This window comes from Sceloporus occidentalis, unplaced genomic scaffold (assembly GCF_023333645.1).
Source record: "Sceloporus occidentalis isolate IW3139 unplaced genomic scaffold, rSceOcc1.0.p SCAF_5, whole genome shotgun sequence".
In the NCBI taxonomy this organism is placed as follows: Eukaryota; Metazoa; Chordata; class Lepidosauria; order Squamata; family Phrynosomatidae; genus Sceloporus; species Sceloporus occidentalis.
The window spans coordinates 36,244,620-36,270,803 of NW_028316985.1; the positions used below are offsets into that span (position 1 = coordinate 36,244,620).

Here is a 26,184-nt window from a genome sequence, read left to right on the forward strand (position 1 = left end):
GGCAACGCACATTATATATCATTTTATGACACATAAGACAGACCACAATCACATAAAATTATTCTACAGAGCATCCAACAAACAGGAAAAGCAAATGATGGTGCTGGTTTCAGTAGAGAGTGGACCATGGGAGCTTTAATGCTCTAGGGAGGGCCAGCTCAACATAATTTGCTGCTAGAGCATCAGAAATAATGGCACCTCCCTCCACCAATTGAAGATACATACTGTAGAATCAAAGTGCCAGGCAGTTTACTTTAGTATTTACCATGCTAAACCCTATGAGAACCCCCTTCTGCCACCTCTTCTGGAGGTAAAAATACAGTATCAATTAATTAAACAGCTAACAATTTACTGGCCTCAGAGCTTAGAATAATCACCTTTTCTGGACTATAGCTCCCCAAATTCTAGTGCTGGGAACTATAATCCCAAAAGGTTCTATTTCTAACATTTCCTAGCAACCTGAGAGGCAGTATCACTCTGCCTAATATTAGAGCTAGCCTTGAATGAAATGTTGTAATGCAGCCTACAAACTCAGATGATCCTTAAATCCCTGGGCTTGGGTCCATTTACATTACATAATTGCAAAAGCATATTGAACATCATATCTAGTTTTGCCCTATCTTTGTATGTTGAAGCACAGCTGAGGAAGGTTACGTTTTTGGAACTACAGCTCAGACAATCTCCCAGCTAGCATCCTCAGTGGCCTTGCTGGCTGGGAAACGCTCAAAACTATAGTCCAATAAATGAATGAATAAATAAATAAATAGCATGTCCAGGAGTAATTTAAGAGGTAGAGATTCCCCTAACTCACGGATTAATCCATTTCTAACAGTCTTGAAAAGACCTTGACTGACAGCAGGGATAGACAACTGAATGGGGGAGAGAGGAGGACCAACCTTTGCCCCTATCTTCTTCCTGTTGGGCTGCACTGGCATATCATGGTGTACAGGAAGTGACTTCATGCTATTTCCAATTAATATTTTTTGGTTTGGGGAGGGGGAGAGCATATGAGGTTGGAAGGTTCTGTGGATGGTAAAAAGGTCAAACTACCACATCAAAGAATGGTTTCCTTGGATATAGGGCCATTGGAAATGAAACAGATTTGAGAATCTGAATGAAAAGATTATGGCTGGAATTCATGACTGCAGTTACAAATGCATAACCTTGAGTTAGGAGTTTATCGCACTGCCCTTTCCTGTCCTTTCTTCCCATGCTAGGTGCGAGATTAAAACTTTAATATGCAGATTTTATTGTACACTTCCATCCCCAGGTAGGAGGCATCCCATACCCGATCATGGCAACCTATACCTGATCTGGACTTCTCCCACACTTTTTGAAAGAACAGGATTTTCCCATTCTTTGCAAGGTGTGGGAGAAGTCAAGATCGGGTATGGGATGCCATGATCGGATATGGGATGCCTCCTTCCTGGGCACGGAGATGTGTGTTAATATCCACATGTTAAAGTTTTCATCCTATGCCTAGCTCGTGAGGAAAGCATGGGAAAGGGCAGTGCGATAAATTCCATATACATTCTAAACTGCTTCATATTCAGAATCCTTAAATATTCAATAATGTAGGAAATACATAGGGATCATAAAAGCCCCCCAGTGCTGACTTAGCAGGCAGCAGCCACTATAAGTGACAGGGGTCTGTTCTCCTGTCAAATGGGATGGAGCAGACTGACATTTCCACTCCACTCCTGCCAGTTTTCTCCAGCATGAGGAAGAATTGCACAAGGATTTGGCTTTGTATTGTCACACTAAAGATTGTTGGCAGGAGGGGGTTGGAAACATCAATCTGCTGCATTTTGATCAACAGGGGAACAGACCCCCCCCCCCCATTACTTGCAGTGGCTGATACCGAGTAAGTCAGGATTGGGGGGGGGCTTAGGATGGGAGAGGCTACTTAGCCCTACAACAAAGGTAGTTATGCAATAAAGTACACATCTAGAACATTACCCTACAAACATTTTCTTGAGGGATTCTAGGAATTTTGGAAGACTGTCAGGGGTTTTCATGGGCTACCAAAATGTGGTCCAAGGGCATGAAGGCAGAAGACTGCAGGTCCCCACTCTGGGGAAGCCTACAGGGTTACAGACAGCTTTCATTATCTAAGAAATTTGTCTTGAATTCTGAATAGTGATGGGTGAATTCATTTGCCCTGAGATGGGGATGAGTTGCAGATAAATGGCCTTCATCTCCAATCAGAGAAATCATTCTTCACCTCCACCTTTGGATAGTTTTCAAAGACTATTCACAGTTTGGGGCTGATTCTATTCAAAATTCACACATAGTATTGTGTGAAATGAGCAGCATTTTCTATGCAGAAAACAATATATTTTTAAAATAGAAAATGCTGTTTCCTGCACAGAAAATGCTGTAGCTGGGGGACTATTCTGTGCAAAATGTGTACTTTTTGATACAGAAAATAGTAATTTCTGCACAGAAATAATATCTTTAAAATATTGTTTCTTGTACCACAGGAAATGCTGCTTTCTGTACAAAACTCCATGCGTGCATTTTGTGCAAAATAAGTCCCAAACTATGAAGATTTTTGTCAGTTCAGGATTCTTTTCATCATATTTTCCCAATACATGAGAAATACTTTTTAACCACTAAAAAAAAGTATTGTCAAATATTCTTTCCATCCCTAGGGAAGAGCTGGTAGCACAACGAATATATTACAAAGCAGGCCTAAAATCTGCTGGGGTGTGGACTCAATTTGTAAATTCAAAATATTCAGTCTGTCATCTAGATGACACTCCTTTATGTATCTCATAGTACCATAATTAATTCCACCATATAACAGCAAAAGTGAGCGAGTTTTCTTTTAGAATGAGGACAGAACATTACAAGAAGAGTAGTCATGCTGAAAGAAATCATCACCTACAGATGGCAAAAATGCTCTTATCATTAAAAAGGCTGAGATTGCAGACCTTGGAGAAAAGGTTGTTTTTTTCCTTTCTTCTCCCTCCCTCCCTGCTCTTGTTGAATTCATCTTGATGGAAAGTTAAGCACTAAAAAGTAGCCTTGAATGTCACTGTTCTTGTACTAGAACTGCATGTACAAACATAGTGTGTACCTGCAGGCTGAGTCTCTTATGAAGATTTTATCCATCTCTGCCTCTGCATAAGGGTTTGCATGAGTGGCAAAGGTTTTGTATTTGGGAATGCCACCTTGGAACATGCAGTTTTTGTAAGATGAGAGGTTGAATTCAATGGAAAAGCAAGAAACAACCAAAGCTTGGCACTGTTACTGGTTTTGGAGTGCATCTCCCAGGATCTGTCAGCCACTATGACATACAACAGGACAGAGATAATCAAAATGGCATGAAGAATGGGGGGAGGAGCATTCAAAGAATGTGGACTCAGAAGTAGAACATAGATAGACCTGTTCATTGAGTTCAAAGATCACAGCTTGTTGAGGGATATGGAATAGCAAGAGAAAAAGCAAGAATCCCAGCAAACAGTGACTGGGAAGGCTTGGACAGTTGTGAGAAGGAAAGAAATACCTTTTGGGGATAGAAAAGGCCTAGACCTCTGGAAATGCTAAGGAGGAGGAAGTTAAGGGTGCATTCACATTACACAGTTATAGTGCTATATTTCACTTTAACTATCATGGCAATCCTGGGATTTGCAGTTGAGGATAAGGCATCTGGAATTCTCAGCCAGAGTGCTCCAGTGCCTCCACAAACAACCAAGCCCTGGATTCTATAGGATATTGTCATGGCAGTTGGAGTGGAATCATAGCACTGTAACTATGTACATAACATGCAAATTGTAAAGATGCAGATAACTTGTACTAAAAAATTGATAACTATTGGAATCATAGGAGTGGAAGGGGGAATGTAATGCATTTCTCCCCTGCTGCAGTCCTAAAGAAAATTCCTCTTCTGAAGCTGCTGTTTTCATTGCAAGGAAATCCTCCATTGGTGCCTATTTCCTATGCAAATAGTAGCTTTAAAGGAGCAAATTTAATTTAGTATTGCAATAGGAGGGATATAGTCAAACTCCCATTTTCTACCTTCCCCTATTATGATAGTTGTCATATCTCCAGGGGAGGCTGTTTGCATGCTTTTTAAAATATGCATGCTAAATGCTAAGGTAGATTCTGAGGTAGTTGGCTTTTCTGCATGCAAAGCATGCATCCTACACCTGGGCTACATCCTCTGAAATCACTTTTCTTTTAGCAACAGCACATGTATCATGACAGTTAAAGAACTATCATCAGGTTGTAAAGTCAGACAAAGCTACCAGGTTCTGCTCCATTTAAGAAAGAGTCCTTTGGGTGGTTTCACACATTAGGAAGCAAGCAACCTGAGTTTGCTCAGCCAGAAAGCTGCAGTCAGCCCCTGCAGGTTGATAAGTGCGTCTGATGACTGATATGTGTTTAGTGTACTCAGACACTGCATATTCAGATATATAAGCTATCTAAGGTCTGTGTCTGAAATAAAATATGTGAAACAGCCTTTTATGCCAAAGAGGAGCATAAGGTGATGTCTTCTCACCAGTCTCTGCCACAGGGAACAGCAGAGAGGACAATGAAACTGTTAACCTAACCCAGTCCTAACCTGTTGCTTTTTCTCTTGCTGTCTTTATCAGCAACTGCAGACCCAGCAGAGAAAAAAACAGTTCTGTATATGTTTATATGGACACTACATAAAAAGTTTGTTGAAAAATACCCAGATTAGTTCTGATGAGTACAAGCAAAGATAATGTCTAGAGTATCTTCTCTGCTATTTTAAAAAGCATTTTAGAATTTTTTCTTTATGCCAGAGGTCAACAACCTGGCACCTTCCAGATATATTTTACTGTATTACTTATTATCCTCAGCCTGCATCACCAATGGGAATTGTTTTCTAACACATTTGGAAGGGCCTTCCTTACAGAAGTCTGCTTTATGTGATCAATAAGGTTTAATAGATTTTAAAGACAGAAGACTTAAAAAAAAAAACTATTCTGCAACCCCACTGCCCCTACTTTTGTTTGACCTCCAAAAAATTATGAGCCATGGACTCGTGTTTAATGATTCCTACAGCCTGTCGAATTATTCCACTCCTGCTATCTAGCCGAACACAATCAAGTGAAATCTATTGTGGCTGAACTAGAGCGTGTCTCTGGGAGACAAGCAATCTTCGTTTAAAGACCCTGTGATGATGAGCTTAACACTTCCCTTGGCAGACAGTTCCAGTGCTTAATTTTCTTCACTGTTGAGATGGCTAGCAACCTAGTTTAGGAGTTGCTTGGACTTAATTACATGCTGAGAAGGAACACTGTTGTACTGTTCTGAAAAGTGAACCATTAACCCTTAACCATAAACCACGGCTGAATGGCCATCTGTTGGAATGCTTTGATGGTGCCTTTGTGCATGGCAGGAGGTTGGACTGGAACACCCTTCTGGTCTCTTCCAATTCTATGATTCTATGAACCCTTAAATTTGATATCTTTATATGTGTATTATACAGGACGCTGCCATAAACACAACTCTGTCGATCGCATGCCACAAAGCCTTGGCCAGCCTATTGCTGTGACTTTGACATCTGACCCCAACAACTGTCCAAGATGTCACAAGGCCCAGCGGGAAGCAGCCCGGAGGCTTTCGGTTCTTGAAAGTGCTGATTCGGAACAGGAAGATGGAGGGGGAGCCACAGAAGAGGAGGGAGATGGCAGGAAAGGTAGCGAGGGAGCTGCAGACCTGGAGAAAGAGGAAGAGGAAGGAGAAGAAGGTGGCCAGTTGACACTCTGCAGTGACATGTGGCAAGAAGTGAGGGTCAAACTGAGAGGAATTGTAGAGAGCAAATACTTCAACCGTGGTATCATGATTGCCATCCTTGTGAACACCATCAGCATGGGTATTGAACATCATGAACAGGTAACTAGAATGGGATGGAACTGAGGTCAACCAATTGATTGAGCAGCCTGAGGGCATACTTTACAACTCAGAATGGGTGGATATTCATGATGATAATAATAATAATCATCATCATCATCATCATCATCATCATCTTTTATTTCTATCTTGCTTCTCTGTTACAAAACAATTGGAGTGGCTTACACTTTAAAATTATAACAGTGCATTATATAAATAACCCACTCTTCCCTCCCCTCCCTTAAAATAACTATTTAACATTCACCAACATATTGTGACTATTAGGATACCTCTATGAATATGAACCAGATAACATTTGGTTTACCTTTCAGTTTGTTACTCCCTGGGTCTGGTAAGTAATGCGGTCAACTACCACTTTCTGGAAAGCAATCATATTTGAGTTGAAGGCCAAAGAAGGTGAAAAGAGACCTTAAGTCTGCTGTATCCTCTCCAGAGTTGGGGAAACAGCTTCTGATCCTTCATATATGATGGAACTATGAGTCCCATTATCTTTCATCTTTGACTGTGCTTTCTCGGACTTATGGGAATTACAGATGAATGTCAAGATCCTTCCTCCTGCCTTAAGGCTATCACCATTCTCCTCTTCTATGATTATTTTTGTTCACAAAGTCTGTACAAAGTTTCTCATCCTATCCCATATGATTATATGGGAAGTAAATTTAATTGGAGGTTTCATGGCAGCAATAGTGCTAAATAGATGGAGAGCAGAGTCTTGGCACCTATGAAAATAACATGGGGGGGTCACTTCAAGCGGTATGAGCTGGACATGGTATATATATACAAATCACAAGTAGATCTGCTGGTGCAAATTGTCCTACTGTGAAAGCCACAGTAGGACAATGTTATTGTTATTAATATTACTTCAATCCATAGTACATATTCTTCTAAAAAAGACTTCAGATATCTTACACTATTACAATACACAAGAGTTAAAAATGACAAAAGAACAACAAAAACAAGAACAATGAACAACAGAAACAATACATTTGTAGCAGCCCTTTTTTAGCAAATGACCAAACCAAAATATCATAATTCCAAAGCAGAATTCTTGAATTCTCTTCATCAGGCTAGATGTTAAACTTATAAGGGGTAATAGTTGATCTAGGATACTGTATTAGAGTCCCAAAGTCTGCAACTTACAGCAAACTAAAATGAAACGCAGGAAGAATTGTACAGACTTAAATTAGTTGTCATTCAGTACTACATAGGTTTCAAGCTTCACCAAAGGCTGCTGGGACAAAAAAGCAATAATGGCTGTTAAATCCTTTTAAAATATAACATAAAATCTAGCAAGCACTTGGTTCTATATCAGTTCTGGAAATGATTTTGTGACTGATTGGTTCCAGTGAACAAGATATTAATATTACACTATTGTGGATTTTGGATGGAAGTAACTTGTATGCCTACCATGGCAACAAGTGTTGTATTGACTAAACAAAGGTTACCTAATGTTATCATCAGGAATGAGATAAGGTAACATTCCTGTCGTCTCTCTGTCTTTGCAACTCCACACATGCATTATACGCGTTATATGTTTCCTTCAGTTTCTGCCCTACCTTTTCCTTCCTTCTATTTCTGCTCCTTTCTGCAGTCTTCGCACAGTACATTCAACTGATTGGTCCCTGTCTGTTCTCATCTTTGCTACTTCTCACCATCTTCCCCTCTTTCTGTCTCATTTCTCCTTCATTAGCTAACAGAATCCTTGGTCTATTTGGCTTAGTTTAACACACCCTCTGGGGAGAGCAAAGGCATTTCACCAGCAGCTCAAATCCAATCTATCACCTTGCCAGTCTTTCCAAATTAATTAAGAGATGCACACACACAGTCTCCCCAGAACAGAGGTAAGAAAGAATCAAATGAGCCCTGTATGAGCAGAACTCAAGGAAGCATTTCATCCTCTCATTGGCCAGAAATGTGCCTTCTAATTGGCTACTAACTGCTTAAGACCAGATTCAGAGTGTATTCACACTACATACTTATAGCAGGTTTATCGCACTAACTGCCATAGTTCCATTCTGTAGAATTCTGGGAATTATATTTGGGGAAGTACTTAGGTTTCTGTTCTTGAGAGCTTTGGAGCTGTAATTCAAGGAAGTGGACTAGAGTTCTCTAGCATAGAAATGTAAATGTCTCACAAATTATGAATTCCAAGATTCTGTAGGATTCAGCCATGGCAGATACAGTGGGGTGGAACTACTTTAACTATGGAGAAGATGTATGTTCCAAGATTGTGGTGGGTAGGGAAGAATACAGATGTGGTTCTGGATATCACTGTAACTCTAAACTGCAAATCCCATGATACTCAGGCAATTAAAGTGAAATCATAACATTATACAGATTCACCTGTCTTAATAAAGTATAAGTTTACCTGTGCATGACCTTTTAAACTGAAAATCAGTATAGCAGAACCACCATAGAAAAATAGTATAGGTTCCAAAAAAGAGGAGCAATGCAGCCTGATTAAGCAAACTTGTATTCAAAAGTAATATAATATGTTCATGTGAAATGAAACAACCAAGTAAATAAACAAAAACATTTTGAACTTTCTAGGGACCACACAAAGGCTTCTTCCAAGACACTCAGGGATGACTTTTTCTTTTTCCAGTCTTCACTTTCCTCATGATTTTCACCTTGGTGACCAAACTTACAGATCTTTTTAATATGCTGAGATAGCTGGTAAGGCAGGCTTATCTTTTTACCCATTTTGCCTTTGCTTTGCTGCTCACACATGATCAGTAAAGGATTTTGAAGGCAGGTGTGGTTTACCTTGCCTGTTGTAGAAAGCACATTCAGCTACAATAGGATTGACTGGAGTGAAATCCCGCTCTTCCCCATCTCAAGCTTTGTTTATTGGATTGTTTTCTGCAGATGTACTACTGCAACGTAACACCAAAAATCTGTGTTTCTCCCATCCTTCTTCACCACCGTCAAAATGTCAATATTGCTTTAAAAATACAACAAAAAACTTATAGATAGTCATAGGACAAGGAGGAAAGGCTAGGTAGGCATCAAAACCATTTGTAAAAAGGAGCTTCACTGACAGAGGCTTTGTTAACTGAGATAGAGTGGGCCCCTGCTGGACCAGGACCCCCTGTGGATTCCAAAATCCATGGATGCTCAAGTCCCATTATATAGAATGGAGTAGAAAATTGTATCCCTTATATAAAATAGCAAAATCAAGGTTTGCTATTTGGAATTTATGTATATATTTTTTGAATATTTTCAAGCCATGGATGATTGAATCCGCGAATAAGGAGTCCATGGACAAGGAGGGCCGACTGTAATTGTATGCTGTGAAAGAGCCACTGGTGGAGGTGGTAGAGGCTGAATGAGGCCTCTGCTTATAGCCAATAAAAAGAAAAATGGTGAAGAAAGAGTAGGGCAACAGCTGAAACTGTTACTTCTGCTAGATTTGGGATAAAATACATGCAATTTTCCAGCAACTTGGTGTGGGTTTTTTGTTTGTTTGTTTTACTGTAGACTGCTTAGTACATTGTCCTGTATAGACTGGGAATGGGAAATGTAGGTGCTACTTTCATGGCACAAATACGTGAGGGTCAGAAATTTCTGCAGAATTTTGGATGCTTCAAGCAGGCATTTTGTTTTCTAAGAGAATATTTACAGGCCTTGTTGCTAGGATTACTCTGAAAAATTGACAGCCAATGTACTAAGGGATTGTAATAACAGGTATTATTTTGGCATTTGTTTTTATTTATAAAGTGCCTCAGCTTTAGGTTCAGTATAATAATTGAATTAGAAAGAACAAACACTGCCCACAGCCTTACAATCTAAACTGTGAAGCCAGTGAAACAAATTTCCTAATCCATTGCTTTTGATCTCTCAGAATTTCTAGTCCATGTCTTTCAAAGACTGATTCAGCATGTTCACAGTGAATATCTACAGTTTGGCCTCAAATAAGTTCATGAAAACAATTTGCAATTTATGTTAATCACAGGCAATTAATTCATGCAAATTAGCTGTATTCCTCTGCATGATATATTCCCAAAGTAGCTGTGCCCTGACGTAGGGTGTCTGTATAAAGTTAATAATCTGGCTATTTTAATGAATGTTATATATTATCACTGTGCAAAATAATTATATTTCTATGCTTGCAGTTACAATTCATGAAGCAAAGAATCTTCAATAACAGCATGCAATTGGACTGAGTAAGATATATTCTCTTTCACATAAAGCAGTGAATAGTGCATAAAAGTTCAGCAGACCTGTGTGAACTATATCTGCCAGTAAAGGTTTACATTTTAATCAGCACACTATAATCTGCTGTTCAGAAGAAATGAGCAGAGCATACTCTGAGTAACACATCATTCAAAATATTTGATCTGAAGTGTTTCTCTAAAATGTGTTTCATGAAAGCATATGTACCCTTTTTCTTTTATTTATTTTTTTATTTGCCTTGCGATACAGTACCTATAAGGAATGTAATAGAGCAGAGCTTGGAAACATCATATTTTGGGGAAATATACCTCTCAGCAACATCCCACAGCTAGCATAGATATGCTGGCAGGGAGATTTTAGAAGTTGTAATCTAAAGACTCTGGTCCAATGACACATGCATTTATCAAGTTACTGGTTTTGTCTATGATCCTACTCCATGTTCTATGTGAACTCTCAATCTTGTAACAACATTCTTCAAATTCTTGGCAAGTTTATCAGAGTAAATGTGTGTTTGATGCCTTATATTGTTACCCAAAAGAGAGTGGGGGACTGGCGGGTTGCCATCAACTGTGTGAGCATCTCTTTAAATTTTGGAGGAGTTGTTTAGCTCAAGGAAGCTTGCTAGAGACATATTGTGCTCATAGGTTACGACCATTTCTTTCTTTCGTGGAAACTTGCTAGAGACTGATACCTCACTGTTTAGGACTAGTTGGGAGTCACCACTTTGAATAGTACTAATCTAGAATATCAAGAGTACAGAAAAATATCCCCCTGGTCTGGGAGGGCTGGGCTGCATCTCTTTCTTTGCCTGTAAAATGGGCTATGCAATCGATACTTTTCCCCCCATGTAAGAGTTTGTTTTTATCAGAAGATGAACCAGACTTATAGTATTACCATCCAGTTGTTTTATAGCATCTACTAATATGAGTGATGTCATTCATAAATATCTGTACCTGGCAAGGCCTGGTCCTTATCCTCCCATAAGCCACAAAATCCACAAACAGTGATACCTTTACTGACCAACCCAAATGCACAATCCTTCATGCAAGCTTTTAAAACTTCACTGGCTTCTTCATCAGCAAAGAGTCAAAAGCATAAAGGAGTAGAAAAGTGACAATATTATAGTTAGAGACCTACATTTTGTCTCAGACGTAACTTCTGTTTTCAGTTAAGATAGTCTGGAAAGATCTCAGTGCAGGCAAAGTAATAAAATTTCAACTCTGCTAGCAACAGAACAGCATTGGCAATATCATTTATATTTCTATACTGCTTAATAGTGAACTCAGCAGTCTCTAAGTGGTTTACAATCTGTAAGCCAGTTGTCCCCAACAAGCTGGGTACTCATTTTACCAACCTATGGCGGGATACAGACTGCCCAAAAAGGGCAGTCTGCTGCTGTCTCCAAACGGCGAGGCTTCCTGGCGGCGGAAAAGAACCCGCAAAAAGGGATTCTTTTTGTGTTGCACTTGCAATGCCCGAGTGCGCAAATGGCGCACTCGTGACGTCGCAAGTGCGATGGGACGTGTGGACACTATGCGTCCGTTGCGTCAAAATGGCAGCACCCATGTGTACAAGGTATCACCATTTTGATGCCCCCGTCATGTGCTAGGGGTGAGGCAGGTATGGATGGTGCATCCTCGGCCAATCCCTAGCACGTGATGATCTAAATCGGGCCATCGAAAGGATGGAAGGCTGAGTCAACCTTGGAACCCTGGAATCAAACTCACAACTTTGTGGCTGCAGTACCAACATTTAACCACTGTGCTCCTTAAGTTGCTTTTCTGTTGCTAACAGAAGTGAAATTTTATTACTTCTCTGTTGCTACCCATTGTCTTTAGTCCCCATATGGCCAAGAAGGAGAGTGGCCACTGCCTGCATTGAGATCCTTCCAAATCACCTTAACTGACAACAGAGGTAATATCTGACACAAAATGTAGGCTTGCAACTCAACACTATCTTTTTTCATTACTGCATGATTTTTAACATCTTTGCTTGATGAAGACACCTGTGAAGCTTCAAAACCTTTATGAAGGATTTTGTGCATTTTGGTTGACCAATAAAAGTATCACTGTGAAGTCGAAGGCTTTCATGGCCGGCATCCATGGTTTTTTGTGGGTTTCTCGGGCTATGTGACCATGTTCTGGAAAATTTTCTTCCTGACGTTTCCCCAGCATCTGTGGCTGGCATCTTCAGAGAAAGATGACAGCCACAGATGCTGGCGAAACGTCAGGAAGAAAATTTTCTAGAACATGGTCACATAGCCCGAAAAACCCACAAAAAACAAAACAAAAGTATCACTGTTTTGTGGATTTTGTATTTTTCTGCATTGCCAGCTACCCCTTATTTATAAGCTTCAGTGTAGTATGTCTCAGCTCCGACACATCCAGAATTTGGAAATGTTACTTTTTAAACTACTACTCCTAGAATCTAGCAACCAGCATCACCACAGAGGAATCTGGGAGTTGTAAGCCAAAACATCAATTTTTCAAGCTTTGGTTACCAGCCTGTATTAAAAAAATTTAAAAGAATGTGACCAAGACTAATTAGAGTAACACTCTCATTAAGCCAGAACTAATTATCTGGACCCATTTCAAACTGGCTTTCGGGCGGGTTATGGGGTTGAGTCGGCCATGGTCGCCTTGGTCGATGATCTCCGTCTGGGCATCGACAGGGGAAGCGTGTCCCTGTTGGTGCTCTTGGACATCTCAGCGGCTTTCGATACCATAGACCATGGTATCCTTCTGGGGCGCCTGGCAGAGGTGGGAATCGGGGGCACTGCGCTCCAGTGGTTCCGGTCCTACCTCTCCGGGAGGTCCCAGATGGTGCAGCTGGGAGACGTGTGCTCCGATGAGAGGGCCCTTAAAACTGGGGTCCCTCAAGGAGCCATTCTGTCTCCCATGCTATTTAACATTTACATGAAACCGCTGGGAGAGATCATCCGGAGACATGGGGCGCGGGGTTATCAGTACGCTGATGACACCCAAATAATCTTCTCTATGTCTCCGACTGATGCAGTGACTGAGGATGGCGTCTCTCCTCTCGTGGCCTGTCTGGAGTCAGTAATGGGCTGGATGAGGGAAAACCGACTCAAGCTGAATCCAGAGAAAACGGAGGTACTCGTGATAGGTTCCCCTGGTCCAGGAATGACGGTGGTTCCACCTGTCCTGAACGGGGTCACGCTCTCTGTGAAGGACTCCATGCGCAGTCTGGGGGTGCTTCTTGACTCGTCCCTTCACCTGACTGCTCAGGTGAATGCGACGGTCAAGAGCACCTGCTATCAGCTTCGGCTTATTCGCCAGCTGCGCCCATACCTGGCCCAGAGGGACCTTGAAACTGTGGTACATGCCCTGGTAACCTCGAGACTGGATTTCTGCAATGGACTCTACATGGGACAGCCCTTATACCAAACCCGGAAGCTTCAAATGGTGCAGAATATGGCAGCTAGGCTGGTCACTGGCACGTCCAGGGCCAGCCATATAACACCGGTTTTAAAAAACCTCCATTGGCTGCCCATTCGCTTCCGGGCGCAATATAAGGTGCTGGTGATGACCTATAAAGTCCTAAAGGGCTTGGGCCCAGGATACCTGAAGGACCGCCTCTCCCTGTACATTCCGCTTCGCACCCTCAGAACATCTGGGCAGCAACTCCTTAGGGTTCCCGGGGCAAGATTATCCTCCACTTCTAGGAGGTCCTATTCCACCGCTGCCCCGGCCCTTTGGAATACGCTGCCCATAGAGCTCCGCTCAGTTACCTCCCTGGCCCAATTCAAACGGGACTTAAAGACCTGCCTGTTCCAAATTGCATTCCCCGACTAAGTCCCTATAGGCCCCCCCGCCGCACAGGCCGCACAGGCAATGGTTTGGCTAACCCGGGGGCTTTGGTTTTTGGTTTTTGTTTTGTCTTGCTTTTGTTTTGTTTTTGTGATTTATGTAATTTTGATTTGGTTTTTAGCCTGTATATTGTGTGTTTTTAAATGCTGTAAACCGCCCTGATCTTATGGAAGGGCGGTATACAAATAAAATGAATTAATGAATGAGTTAAATTAATATCTTGGATGCTCTGGTCATAAAAGACGGAGTCCGGCAGTATTACTGCAGGTTGATGGTTGTATGGTAATCTTGCAGTCAGACCCAGTGGAATGGGTTGAATGAAATGGATCAGTCCATTCTGTGGACAATGAACATTGGAAGTGCTAACAACAATGGGACAAAAGTGGTTGGCAGTACATAGGGACAAAGGAGGAAATGTCGGTTATAAAATAGAATTGAGGGCAAAGATCAGGAGAAAGCCTCCACCCAAACATTTGGTAAATGAGGCAGTGTGATATGCAAGCAGCAAAGTAAGGGCATCACTGCCCTCTACCCAAGGCCTACTGGGGGTTTGGGGCTGATCCCAACATTTGGCAGTGCCAGGCAGCTATTTGGTGTTCCAAAAAGGCATGATGCAGTTGTTGTTATATATTTACTTCTTCCCCAACTGTCAAAATAAGTCAGCTGGCTGCGGGTGCTGTGCGCAATATTTGCTGTTCTGCCTCAGGCAACAGAATGTCTAGAGTCAGCTCTTGTCTATTTTTAACCCCAGATAAGAGGGGCAGCTGCGATCTTAAGTCATTTGGTACAGCTACAAAGCCAACAACAGACCCACCAGCTTCTATTCTTTGTTTTCTGCAAATGGTAAAATAGGACAGGGGCATGGAAAATGCCACTCTATATTTTTGCAGTCTGTATGACGATAACCTGCATTTGCTGACTAACCTGCCCACAGTTTTGTTGAATGTTTATGGAATATTCATAGCAGACAATCTGCTGTGATTCAGACAGTGTGGGCATAGCCTTTCAAGAGGGCCTTGGTTGATTAGAACCTCTGCCTAATATAATAAGCACTATTGTAGTCACCTCCATTTAAAAAAAAAATGAAATGAAATGAAGCCCAACTCAGAAGAGAGCAATAAAAAATCAATCTTTTTTTAAACAGGAAGATCTGACACACAAGAAATATGAAAGAAGCTGAATAGGTATTCCTTTAACTGGCGATGTCTAAGGGCAGAGGACAATTAGGATAATCAACTACAAGTTTTCAAAAGTGATAAACAGAAATCTTGTGTGAGGGAGTGGCTCTCCAGAAGCCATGTAAGTAACTAAAAGAAGATTTAGAGAAAGATAAAATAACTGTTTATTTCAAATTCACATAAGCTAGGAGTAATGTCACATTATTAAGAACTATTTATAGAGTAACTAGCACAACAGAATACAATGCAGGTTAGGACCTCTGGGAAGAATTTAATATGAACTAGGGTTCACTGCAGCTTAGCCCCAGAGTGTTGTTGTGGTTATTGTCGCTATTATTATTTTAAATCAATGCAGAGGCTTTGCCCTTAAAATATGAAGTCAGCAGAAAGATGAGAATGGCTGTGAGCTAGTGCAGCATGGCTTTCCTTTACGCCTAAGGAACTACAGGCAGGTCAGGTTATCTACACCAAGAGCCAGGAGTTGCTTTGGTCCATGGAATGTGTGGTGATAGCCACAGGCATAATATAGCTTTAAAAGGGCATAAAACATGGAGAATGGAGATAGATCTATTAGACATGATAGCTTAGCAGGCTTTTTTTCTTACATTTTTATCTTACCCTTCCTTGAAGGAGCTTGGGGCAGTGTGCTGCCCATTTTATCCCTACAGTAGCCTTGTGATACAGGTTAGATTCAGAAATAGTGACTGCCCCAGTACCACTACTAAGTGAGCTTCAAGGATGAGAGGGATTTGCAAATGGGTTTTCCCAATCCTTCTTCCGAGCATTACCCTCCTCTGGGGGCAATTTTCTTCACTGCCTATTTGTCGGGTTTTTGAAAGCAGCTAACTTTTCACTGTAGAAAACAGGGTGTTGGACTGACATTTGAATTTTTCTTGAAAATTCAGGGCTGGCTCCCTTACGTGGAGGACAAAATGGCATATAAACATGTACAAAAGCTGAGTGGGCTGGCAGTTGACTCTTACTTAGAATCATAGAGTTAGAAGACACTTCAAAAGCCATCCAGTCCAACCCCCTGCCATGCAGGAATACACAATCAAAACACCCCCCAATAGATGGTCATCCAGCCTTGGTTTAAAAACCTTCAAAGAAGGAGACTCCAGCACTCTCCAGGCAGGGAATGTGTTCCACTGTCAAACAGCTCTTACTGTCAGGAAGTTCTTCCTAATGTTGATCTGGAATCTCTTTTCCTGTTGTTTACATCTGTCGCTCCATGTCCTATTCTCTGGAGCCTCAGAAAATAAGCTTGCTCCATCCTCAATATGACACGCCTTCTAATACTTAAACAAGGCTATCATATCACTTCTTAACCGTCCCTTCTCCAGGCTGAACATACCCATCTCCCTAAGTCATTCCTCATAGGGCATGGTTTCCAGATCTTTCACCATTTTGGTCACCCAGGGCTATCGTATCATTTCTTATTTCAGTAGTAGCAATAGGATAACATCCGCTGCTACCCACACCAGATGAAGCAACCTGGTTTCGGGACCAAAGAAGGTTGTATGCCATGCACCATTCAGTTTTCCAGCTGAGTGGAACAGCTGGAGAATTCATGATGTATGCTGCCTGCACAAATCCCAAGCATATGCTTCCTCACTCTACCTAAGTGTAGAATTGGCCCATCAAAACCTACACAGCTTCCTCTGTTACCCCTGAAGGCAGCAGTGTAGCTGAGGGCATATGGAAAGGCTGCACATAACACAGTTTTCTCCGGCAATACCTTGTACATACCTTAAAAGTCACCTGTGTCAGATTACCATCTTACTCTGAGTAATGGTAGTGCTGACCTGAGCATTACAATAAACACCACCACCACTTCCCTTGTTGACACATAAATTCATTTTAAAACACACATGTAGCAAACAGAATAAACTATAGATCATTTCAGTAGAACTAACATTGTAATGACATTTCAAATTAGTGACATGATAGATTTTCATTTCAGATGGTGTCTGGCGTCTTCCTTGAATTAACTTGTCTCTTCCTTTTTTTGTTTCTGTCTGTCTTTGTCTCTGCTTTCTGGGTTTTTTTCCCTCTTCTCTTTCATGGAGTTGTTAAAGGTTGTCTTTTACTCCTCCTCCCCCTCGCACCCCCTGCTCCCATGGCTTGTCTCCCATTCTAATGTTTTTCTCTTCTTACCTAACTTTCTGAGTAAAACATTCCTGAGTTGACTGATGGCCCATTAGAAAAAGATTAACAGGTGTGCACTTAACTAGAGAAACAGATGTCAGGCTAGAATGGAGAGTGAGCGAGAACAGGCGACCTATTCCACGAGAGAGAAAGACAAGCGTGACTTTTAAAACATCCATTTCATGCTAATGCAAAGAGAGAGCAGGACAGGAGATGCATCAGATAGAGCAAAGAGTACATTCCACCATTATATTCTAATGGTACCCTACATTTCTCATTATTATTGCCATAATCTTTCAGTTTGGCCCAGAACTGATATCTTCACATTTTCTCATTTCTGCCCAAGTTCTCTAAGGATGGATTTGCATGAGCACTTCTAAGCCTATTTATGTCTCTGTAATACTCACCACTGTACAGTCACGTACACATCCAAAGAAGTCAAGTGTGGTAGCTGGAGAAGTAGTATCAAAATAGGTACAATTTGCCTATTTGAATATGTGCCTGTCAGTGTGGTGTGGAGATTCATGGAGATGAAAACAAGCACTAAACTAGGTGGGGGGGGGGGGGGACATCACTTTTACAGTCTTTTTACACAATTAATTTTGAGTAAAGTGAATATACAACCTGCCCAGATCTCTCTCCTGCTGTAGATACTACATTTTTAGAGCCTTGAGCTTTTTCACACTATACAATCATCATACTATATTCCACTTCTACTGCCACTGCAGTATTGTTTAGCTGTCTGGCTGAGAACTGTAAATCCCAGCACTCCCTAGGATGGAACCATGGACGTTAAAGTGAATGTATTGCACTTTAATTGTGTACTGTGAAACGAGCCCTCGTCTGTACTATATTTTAAAATACCTTCCAGCATTTCACAGATATAAACAGGGACACATGTGACCAAGCAAAATCAAAGTGTGGTCAAGAAGACAAGAATTATTAATGAGGAGGCAAAATTCATTAATGAGAAAAACAGATTAATTAATTTTCTTTTAGTTAATTATATTTCTATTAATGACGAAGGAAGAACACACAAGCTAGGAGAGGCTGCACAAGTTACTTTTGCCTGAGACTACTGGGAAGGACAAGACTTTCCCACCTCCTTTCCTCTCTCTGCTACTGAATTGAATGTGAACCACAATTGCACTTTGAATTCAGCAACAACTTTGCAGCAACTGAAGTAAGCTGGACACAAAGAGAGAAAGTGAAAGGAGGAGAGAGAACTGGAGGCATTTTTAAAGTAGCTGAAAAAGAGAGATTACAGAAAATTAATCAGGACTGTCTGCCTAACAATTAGATGGTATTTTTGAGCTTGCTATGACTCTTCAGCACATTCATTGTGATTGCCGTTGCCATATGGAATATAGTTGCATTAGTGTCTCTGGCTCTCTGGCTTTAGTAGTAAATTTGGATTGCTTTTAATTTGCTGAATAACTGAGTGCAGAAGTCCCACAATGCAGTACTGCTACATTAATCAGCCAGGCCTCATTTTGTACTGTGGTTGTTAATTTATTTGATTTACATCATCCTTTTCCTATCACAAGCTTAGGGCAGCTAACAGCATGGATAAAGGCACGCACTCGAAACCAAAAACTGCAAGCATCTAAAACAGCAAATTTCAAATATCTGAGCTCCCAGATTATAAATATCACAACCTGACCCTCTGCATATTTACTCAAAAATAATCACCACTGAGTATAGCAGGGCTGACTCCAGGATGCTGTTGTAGGCTGCAATCTTATAAACCTTTATGAAGAAACAAGGTTCAGTAAGCCCTACTGAGTCCCATGGGGCTTACTTATGAGTAAAAACTCACAGAATCACAGTGTTAGTTTTTCTGTTCCATCTTATGTCTTGTAGCTGTTGGGTTGCTAGTTAAATATAATTGCAGATGGAAACTGAGGGATTTTCCAGTTGTCTAAAGAATTGTGACTTCTCGTGATATAGGTCCTTGGGTTTTGTCAGTTGTTTTTGCTTCCACTTCTACTTGTTCTCTTCATTTGCTGGGTTGGTTTTAGCAGTTTCTAGGATCTGCACTAAGATTTCCCCAAGATTTTTTTATAAACTAGGACATGGTTGGCTGAGGTGATCCATGTCTCAAAGGGCAAATTTTCTCTTCTCCAAATTTTTTAAAAAACTTTTGGATTATTTGCAAAATGTTTTTTTCATTGATTCACTGGTACTAGCACTATAATGCTTTTTTAAAAGTCAAAAGAGAGGTAATGGAGAACAGAAAGAAACCTTTTTTGTTCTGATATGTTTTTAAATTAAAAAGAAATCTACTTGGGAGGTGGAGGTATTGCAGCTAGGGTCAGGAATTGTAAAAAAATAATCCAAATGTGTTTAGATTATTTTTAAAAAACACATCTGAGAACTGTACAACAAATACCACAAGCTCCTGACACATTTGCCCCATTTGGAGGAGCCCTGAATATTCATTTTTCTTTCACACACATCCAGTTTTAATTTTGCATTTAGGCACCAAATATAAGGGGAAACAGCAGCTTTCATAACATTCCTCCAGTATGAAATATGAAAATGAATTAGGAAACTCTGGAGGGAAAAGGAGTTTGCTTTGTCAGAACACAGGAGGGTGGTTTTTTTGGACAGCAGTTGTCAAAACCATTTGGCACAAATGAACAGATGATCATATGGGACAAAGTATTCAGGAACTGGAATGAGGACTTGGGAGAAAGCATTGGAGGGCAGGTGGCTGGGGAGCAGTCCAGTCTATTTAATAAGTTACTTATTTAAGAACCCAAGCAGAATTGTATTTGTCTGCCTCCGTGAGGTGATTTTTTTTTTTTTTTGCCACCTCCAGGAAGATTGTCAGGCAGCACTTCCCAATGCTGCACTCCTTGATACATTGGACTACAGTTTCCATCATACCAAGCTAGCATGCATCAGGATGATGGTAATTGTGATGGGCTGCTCTGAAGTATCCCAGTTTAATTGTGATTTTTACATGTGCCTAAGTGTGTGATTTGATTCAAGCATCTTTCCTACCTCTAAATGAGAGAAGCCTGTTTTAAAAATTGTGAAGAAAAATTACCCCAACATATTGCTAGGAGCAGTGTTTTGTCTTGAAACACCCCAAACCTCTATGTCTCTCTGTGTGTGTGCACACGCACATGCACACACACATACACCTTCAAGTCACCTGTTGACGTATGGCAACCCCATTAATTTCTTAGGAAAGGAATACTGAGAAGTAGTTTTGCCTGTTCCTTCCTCTGAAACAGCTTACAGCACCTAGTATTCATTGGCTGCTCCCATCTAAATACTAACCACAGCTGATCCTGCTTAGGTCCCAAAGTCAGATGGGATTGGCTGCCTTTAGGGTATTTAGACCTGTATCATTTGACTTGCCAAAAATCAAACAAAAACAGTTGGGGCCAAAAAGAAACAAGAGGTGGGAACTAGAAATAACTTCAGGACACTTTTTGGTTGTACTTTCAACTTGTTTTTGTCCAGAGATTAAGGGTTGGGGGGGGGGGTTGGCAGTTGATAAAATTAGTCCCCTGCTCACCCCTGCTCTGTAGGAAAGACAGGAAAGGTATACAACAAAAGTCAACAGGATCAAATCTCTTCATGCATACCAGAGAGCAGAAAGGGAAGTGTGGAAGCAAGGAAGTTATCAGCATGACTAATGAGCAGACTGAAAGAAGCTATCTGAGGCGCGTTACAGAGCGCCCAAAATGGGCTGGTTGCAGCGGTCAAACCACGTGATTCCCGTATGCAACAAAAAGAAGCCACAAAAAGCGGCTTCTTTTTGTGCCCCAGAAGTGGCACCACAAGTGGCCAATGGCGCACTCGCGACATCACTTCTGTTGCAGGACGTGCAGGCACTATGCATCCACGACGTCAAGATGGCGGCACTGCCATTTTGTACATCCCCAGGACATACCAGGGTTAGGGGCAAGCGTAAAGGACGCCCTTTCCTAACCCTAGTACGTCCTGGGGACGTACTTTACGCCTGTGCGGAACGGGCCAAAGAACGCAAAAAAGGGGAGGGGAGCAAGATTTTGAAGAGCATTGTCACTAGTAGTACCAAGACCAACAATATATATATATATATATATATATATATATATATATATAGTTTTAAATGCACCAAAAGCAGGAAACCAGCCAGAGAAGCAAATGGATCATTACACAGCAATGAAATTAAAGAATTCTGAAGAAGGATAAGAAGACTGCAGAATAAAAGGAAATGCCCATGCCTAAATTAGTATTTCCAGGGGGAGAAAATGATGCCCAGAGGCAAATAGTACTGGACTGAGAAGCTGTTTGAGACAAATAAACAATCATTGGGTCTAGATGCTAACCACCCAAGAGTCCTTACAGAACTTAAATGACATTCTTGATCTTCTAATTTAATAAGTTGCATGTCCCTGCAGTGCTGTGCTCTGTACCAGAGGATGGAGAGGGTAAAACCAGATTTTAAAGGATTGAAGTTTCTTCATGTTAATATCTGTTCCACGTAAATTTGTGGAAAATGTTCTTAAGATTAAAACAGTCAAGTGTATTGAAAGGGATACTTTGATTTAAAAACAGAATCAATGTGGCTCTACCCTGCCCAGAATTGGAAGGGACAGTCTCAATTAATCCTCTGTCATCCCACTTTTTCAGCTGCTTTTATAATATTCCAGTTTCTCTTTTCTCCCCCCTCCTTTCCCACAGTGTCCTTAGCTTACTTCAATTGCAGCAAACTGATTTAAAATATAAAAATTAGTTTACTACATTTAGTCAACAGTTAAAAATTGAGTTAACTCACTCAGGAGGAGAAGAGAGTGAAGGAGCTTGCCTTTCCCAGTAGGCTTAGGCAAAATCCTACTGCTATAGCTTTCTTAGCTTCTGTGCTCTTCCCCATTTATACCTTTTATCATATTGGCCACACATGTCCTGGCTTTCATCTTTGAAACGTTAGAGAGTATGCATGGCTTCTACAACGATCCCTCTTACTAGCTAGAGCTCTTTGAAGATATCTATAAACACAGGGATGATTCATTAGATATTGTTTACTTGAAATTTGAAAAAGTACCACATACAAGGGCTTGTCTACACAATTAAAATACTCCTCATTCTAATAGAATAGAATGTGATCCCACACATGCGATTCGGAGGAGTTTGGGCTTGTGGATGTAGCCCTAGAGATTTGGGGGAATTAAAATTAACTCAAATGTAGCAATGTCTACTGCCCAGGTTGCTTAGCCTGGGACCAATCCCTTTGTATACCAAGTCCAGAGACATGAAGAATTCCAGAGGCAGAGTTCTATACGAATGAGTTTTATTTTAAAAGGGGAAATCAACAATCATTCAAAAACACACAACCATGTACGCTCTGAAGGACTAAGAAATTCAAAGGTGTTATGTTGGAACAGAGTAGGCTTGAATAACAGAGATAGCACACCTCAATGGATAGATGCTCCTCTTGTTACAGGTCCATCGATGTGAGGGAACTCAATGGGTGTTGGTGAGTGAAAGAGGAGTTAGCCAAGTAAAATTGGCAGCATGTCTGCTTATTTTAGAATAAGCCAAAGGAAGGAAGGAAGGGCACCAATATTTATAGTGAATTTCAACCCTGGGGCAAAATTCAAGGTATTGAAAAAGGCCAAATGTGGTGCCTTCTTTGAAATGGGCTTGATCACTTTTAAGTCAGTTTTCCAAGGTGGTAACATTATGGTGTGAATGTGAGTGATGGGCATGCATTTCCAAGGCAAGCAGGGTTTGTAACAAAAGCAGATATCAATGGTCAGTTCTTGTTGCCGAGAGATGCAAACTGTGGGGTCACACATGGGTTCCATGTTGGGACTGGTGCTGTTAAATTTGATCATAAATGAGTAGCAGGGGTGAAATAGCCATGTTTGCTAATGACATTAAATTGTGTAGGGGCTTGAGAACAAAAAGAGATTGCTGAAGAGCATTAAAAAGCTCTTGCCAAAGTAGGAGAAAGGAAAGTAAAATGGCAGGTAAGATTCTGTGTAAAGAAGTATTGGAGAGAAAAAATCCCAACTTCACTTACCCTGATGGAATCAGAGCTGGCAGTGACTGACTAAGAAAGGCACCTTGGGGTTGTAGACAGCTTGATTAAAATGTCAATGCAGTGTGTGGCTGTATAACAAATGGTGGGTTCCATGTTGGCCATAATTAAAAGGGGAATTAAAAAGAAAACTGCCAATACTGTCTAAGTCTTATACAAATCCATGATGTGTACTCTTCTGGAATATTGTGTGCAGTGTTGGTCATTTGATATTTGGTAGCTAGAAATGTACAGAAAGGGCAAGCAAAATGTTATAGGAACTAGAGTAATTTTGTTCTGAGGAAAGATCACAATGTCTAGGGATGTTTTACTTACAAAAAAAGGTGAGTAAGGAGAGACATGATAGAGGTATTAAAATGTTGTGCATATTGTGGATAAAGTAGATAGTCATTTTCTCCCTCTCTCAGGCTGCTACAATCTGCGATCGCACTCTAGTCTAAAGCTGAATGGGCGGGAGGGGAGAGATTCAGGGCAGATAAAGGCACATACTTCTTCATAAAGAGCAGAGTTAAACTGTGGAATTTCTTGCTGCAAGATCTAGTTAAAAATGGCTTTAAAAAGCAACTGGATGAATTCATTGAGGATGGGTCCACCTGTCTCACTAGTCAGGATAGCTACAAGTAAATATACATAAGTTAATGAAATAGATATGTTCTTGGGCATTACATCTGACTTAAACAGAATAAATTGGTACCAGAAACAGAAATAGCATGGAAAGAATGGGAATACGTTTCTGTTTCACAGAAAAGAAGAGCAGTTCAACATCCAAAACTTTTATCCAAAACTATGTGTGCATGTGAAATGAAATAACCAAGTCTAGTAAGCCTTGCATAACTAAGTAAAAACATTGTGCACTTTCTGGATGCTGCTTAAAAGCATCTTCCAAAATACATCCAGGCTTTTTTTTTTTCACCAGCCTTTTCTTAAGATCTCCATTTTGGTGGCCAAACTGATAAATTTATACTTTTTAAACATGCTGGGAGGAGTTGGCATATCTGCTTTCCAGTTTTTTCTCTCTGTTTTGCTATTCATGCATGCTCAGTAAAGAGCAGTTGTTGCTTACCTTGCCTGTGGTAGGCAGGCAAACATGTCTACAGTCGAATTGATAAAAGTAAAATTCCACTGACAAGATTTGTTCAGAGAGTTTGGGGGGTTTTGCTATGTTTTGTTTTTTGGTTATTCTTTGAGGATGAGAGCATGTGACTTGCCTAAAGTCACCCAATGGATTTGCATGGCCAAGCAGAGATTTGAACCCTGGTCTCCAGGATCCTAGTCCAACACCCAAATCATTACACTGCTTCAGAATGACTGAAGTATGCCTGTATATATCATTTGCATTATCAAAAGCAATACTTGTGGAGCACAGGACAGAGGGTGCAGTTGCGCTCATGTCCTGTGGGAGATATCCCATCCTCCACTGGCCACTTTATGAAATGGAATGTTAAACTAAATAGACTGTTGACATGATCCAGCATGACTCTTTTGATGTTCTTTGTTATATAATGTAATTACAACCATTGAAATATACCAGCAGGTCTCATAGCCAAAAGTAATACCTTCCCAATCTGTTGCTTTCTCTGCTTCTTACCCTGTCCTTGGTCTTTCTTGTTCCTTCCTGTCACATTTTAGAAAGCTACTCCTTTCTCCTGTCCAGCTCATGCGCACTCATACTGCCTAGGGGAATTACTTAGACCACTGCCATTAGCTAGCCATGAGAAAGGATGACCAGAACAGGGACCAGCAAATTAGTGCTGGAGGAAATCAGGTAGAAAGAGGGACCAGAGTAGGAAAACAGCAAAAAGCAAATACATAAGGAAAAGAAAAGAACAAAGTTTTTATTTGCAAACAGAGAGAAGATCTCTAAATAATACCAGGGGGAAGAAGTTTTTCTCACCCAACAATTGGGGAGAGAGAGTAGTAGTAGTAGTAGTAGTAGTAGTAGTTTAAAAAAACTGAAGAAAATGAGAGGCTTTAATAAAATGAAATAAAATTATTTAACCCTGCCATATTAGCACAAGGTCCAGTCTGGGGCTAAAAATCACAGTATTCTGTCCATATGCTATAAAGGGCAGAATTGACAAGGTTTGTTCTTGGTGATTTTAAAAGAAAGAATTAAAAGGTAGAGGTTCAACAGCCCCTCAGACATACAAACCATACAAGAAAAGAGGAATACCTGGTTTTTACAGAACTACACCCATGATTTTAGGAGCTTCCACTGGATGCTTAGAATCAGATACAAGAAAGCATCCGGTGGAAGTTTCTTAAATCATAACTGTAGTTCTGTAAAAACCAGATATTGTAGCTGCATAGCAGACAAAGGAGAATACTAGCAATGTAAGTCCCAAATGTTGTTGTTGTGTGTCTTCAAATTGTTTCCAACTTATGGCAACCCTAAGACAAACCTTTCATGGGATTTTCTCTGCAAGATTTGCTCTGAGGGGGATTGCCATTGCCTTCCTCTGAAGCTGAGAGTGTGTGACTTGACCAAGGTCACCCAGTGTATATCTATAAGAGCGAGGATTCGATCCTTAGTCTTGGATGTTTAATTTCTGTGTTCTCAGTTCTCTTGGCAGTTAGAGGCAGATCGTACAGACAAAGAAGTATCTCAGTGATTATCCTGAAATCATCAAAACAGTTTCAGGTTCCCAAAGGAATGAGAATATCTTTATTTATAAGCATACAATGTTCATTATAATAGACAAAGGACACTTCCATAGAATATTACAGTAATCCTCACTCATTCACCTGCTGCTTCAAAATACCAAATTGTGTTAAGCTTTCTGCATCCATTATGTTATTGGAGATGGTGATCTTGTGTTCTCTCTAAAGCAGCTACTGTTAAAAACAAACCAGGCATATATGCACAAGGGAGGGGAGCCCACACAAATTACAAGAGTTTATGTAAAAACATAGGGGT

General features: G+C 40.7%; 1 protein-coding gene across 5 annotated transcripts in view; it reads left to right on the forward strand.

Moving 5' to 3' along the window:
* Positions 1 to 26,184, forward strand: part of LOC149311955 (voltage-dependent T-type calcium channel subunit alpha-1I-like) — a 199,199-nt gene that overhangs the window by 86,098 nt on the left and 86,917 nt on the right. For all 5 annotated transcript variants that reach the window (XR_016281523.1, XR_016281524.1, XM_089528234.1 and 2 more), the window contains exon 8: positions 5,465 to 5,871. Coding sequence is in view for 3 of the 5 variants with exons in the window: in XM_089528234.1 (XP_089384360.1) it covers positions 5,465 to 5,871 (407 nt within the window). In the remaining 2 variants the exon portion in view is untranslated. The remainder of the gene's footprint in view (positions 1 to 5,464; positions 5,872 to 26,184) is intronic.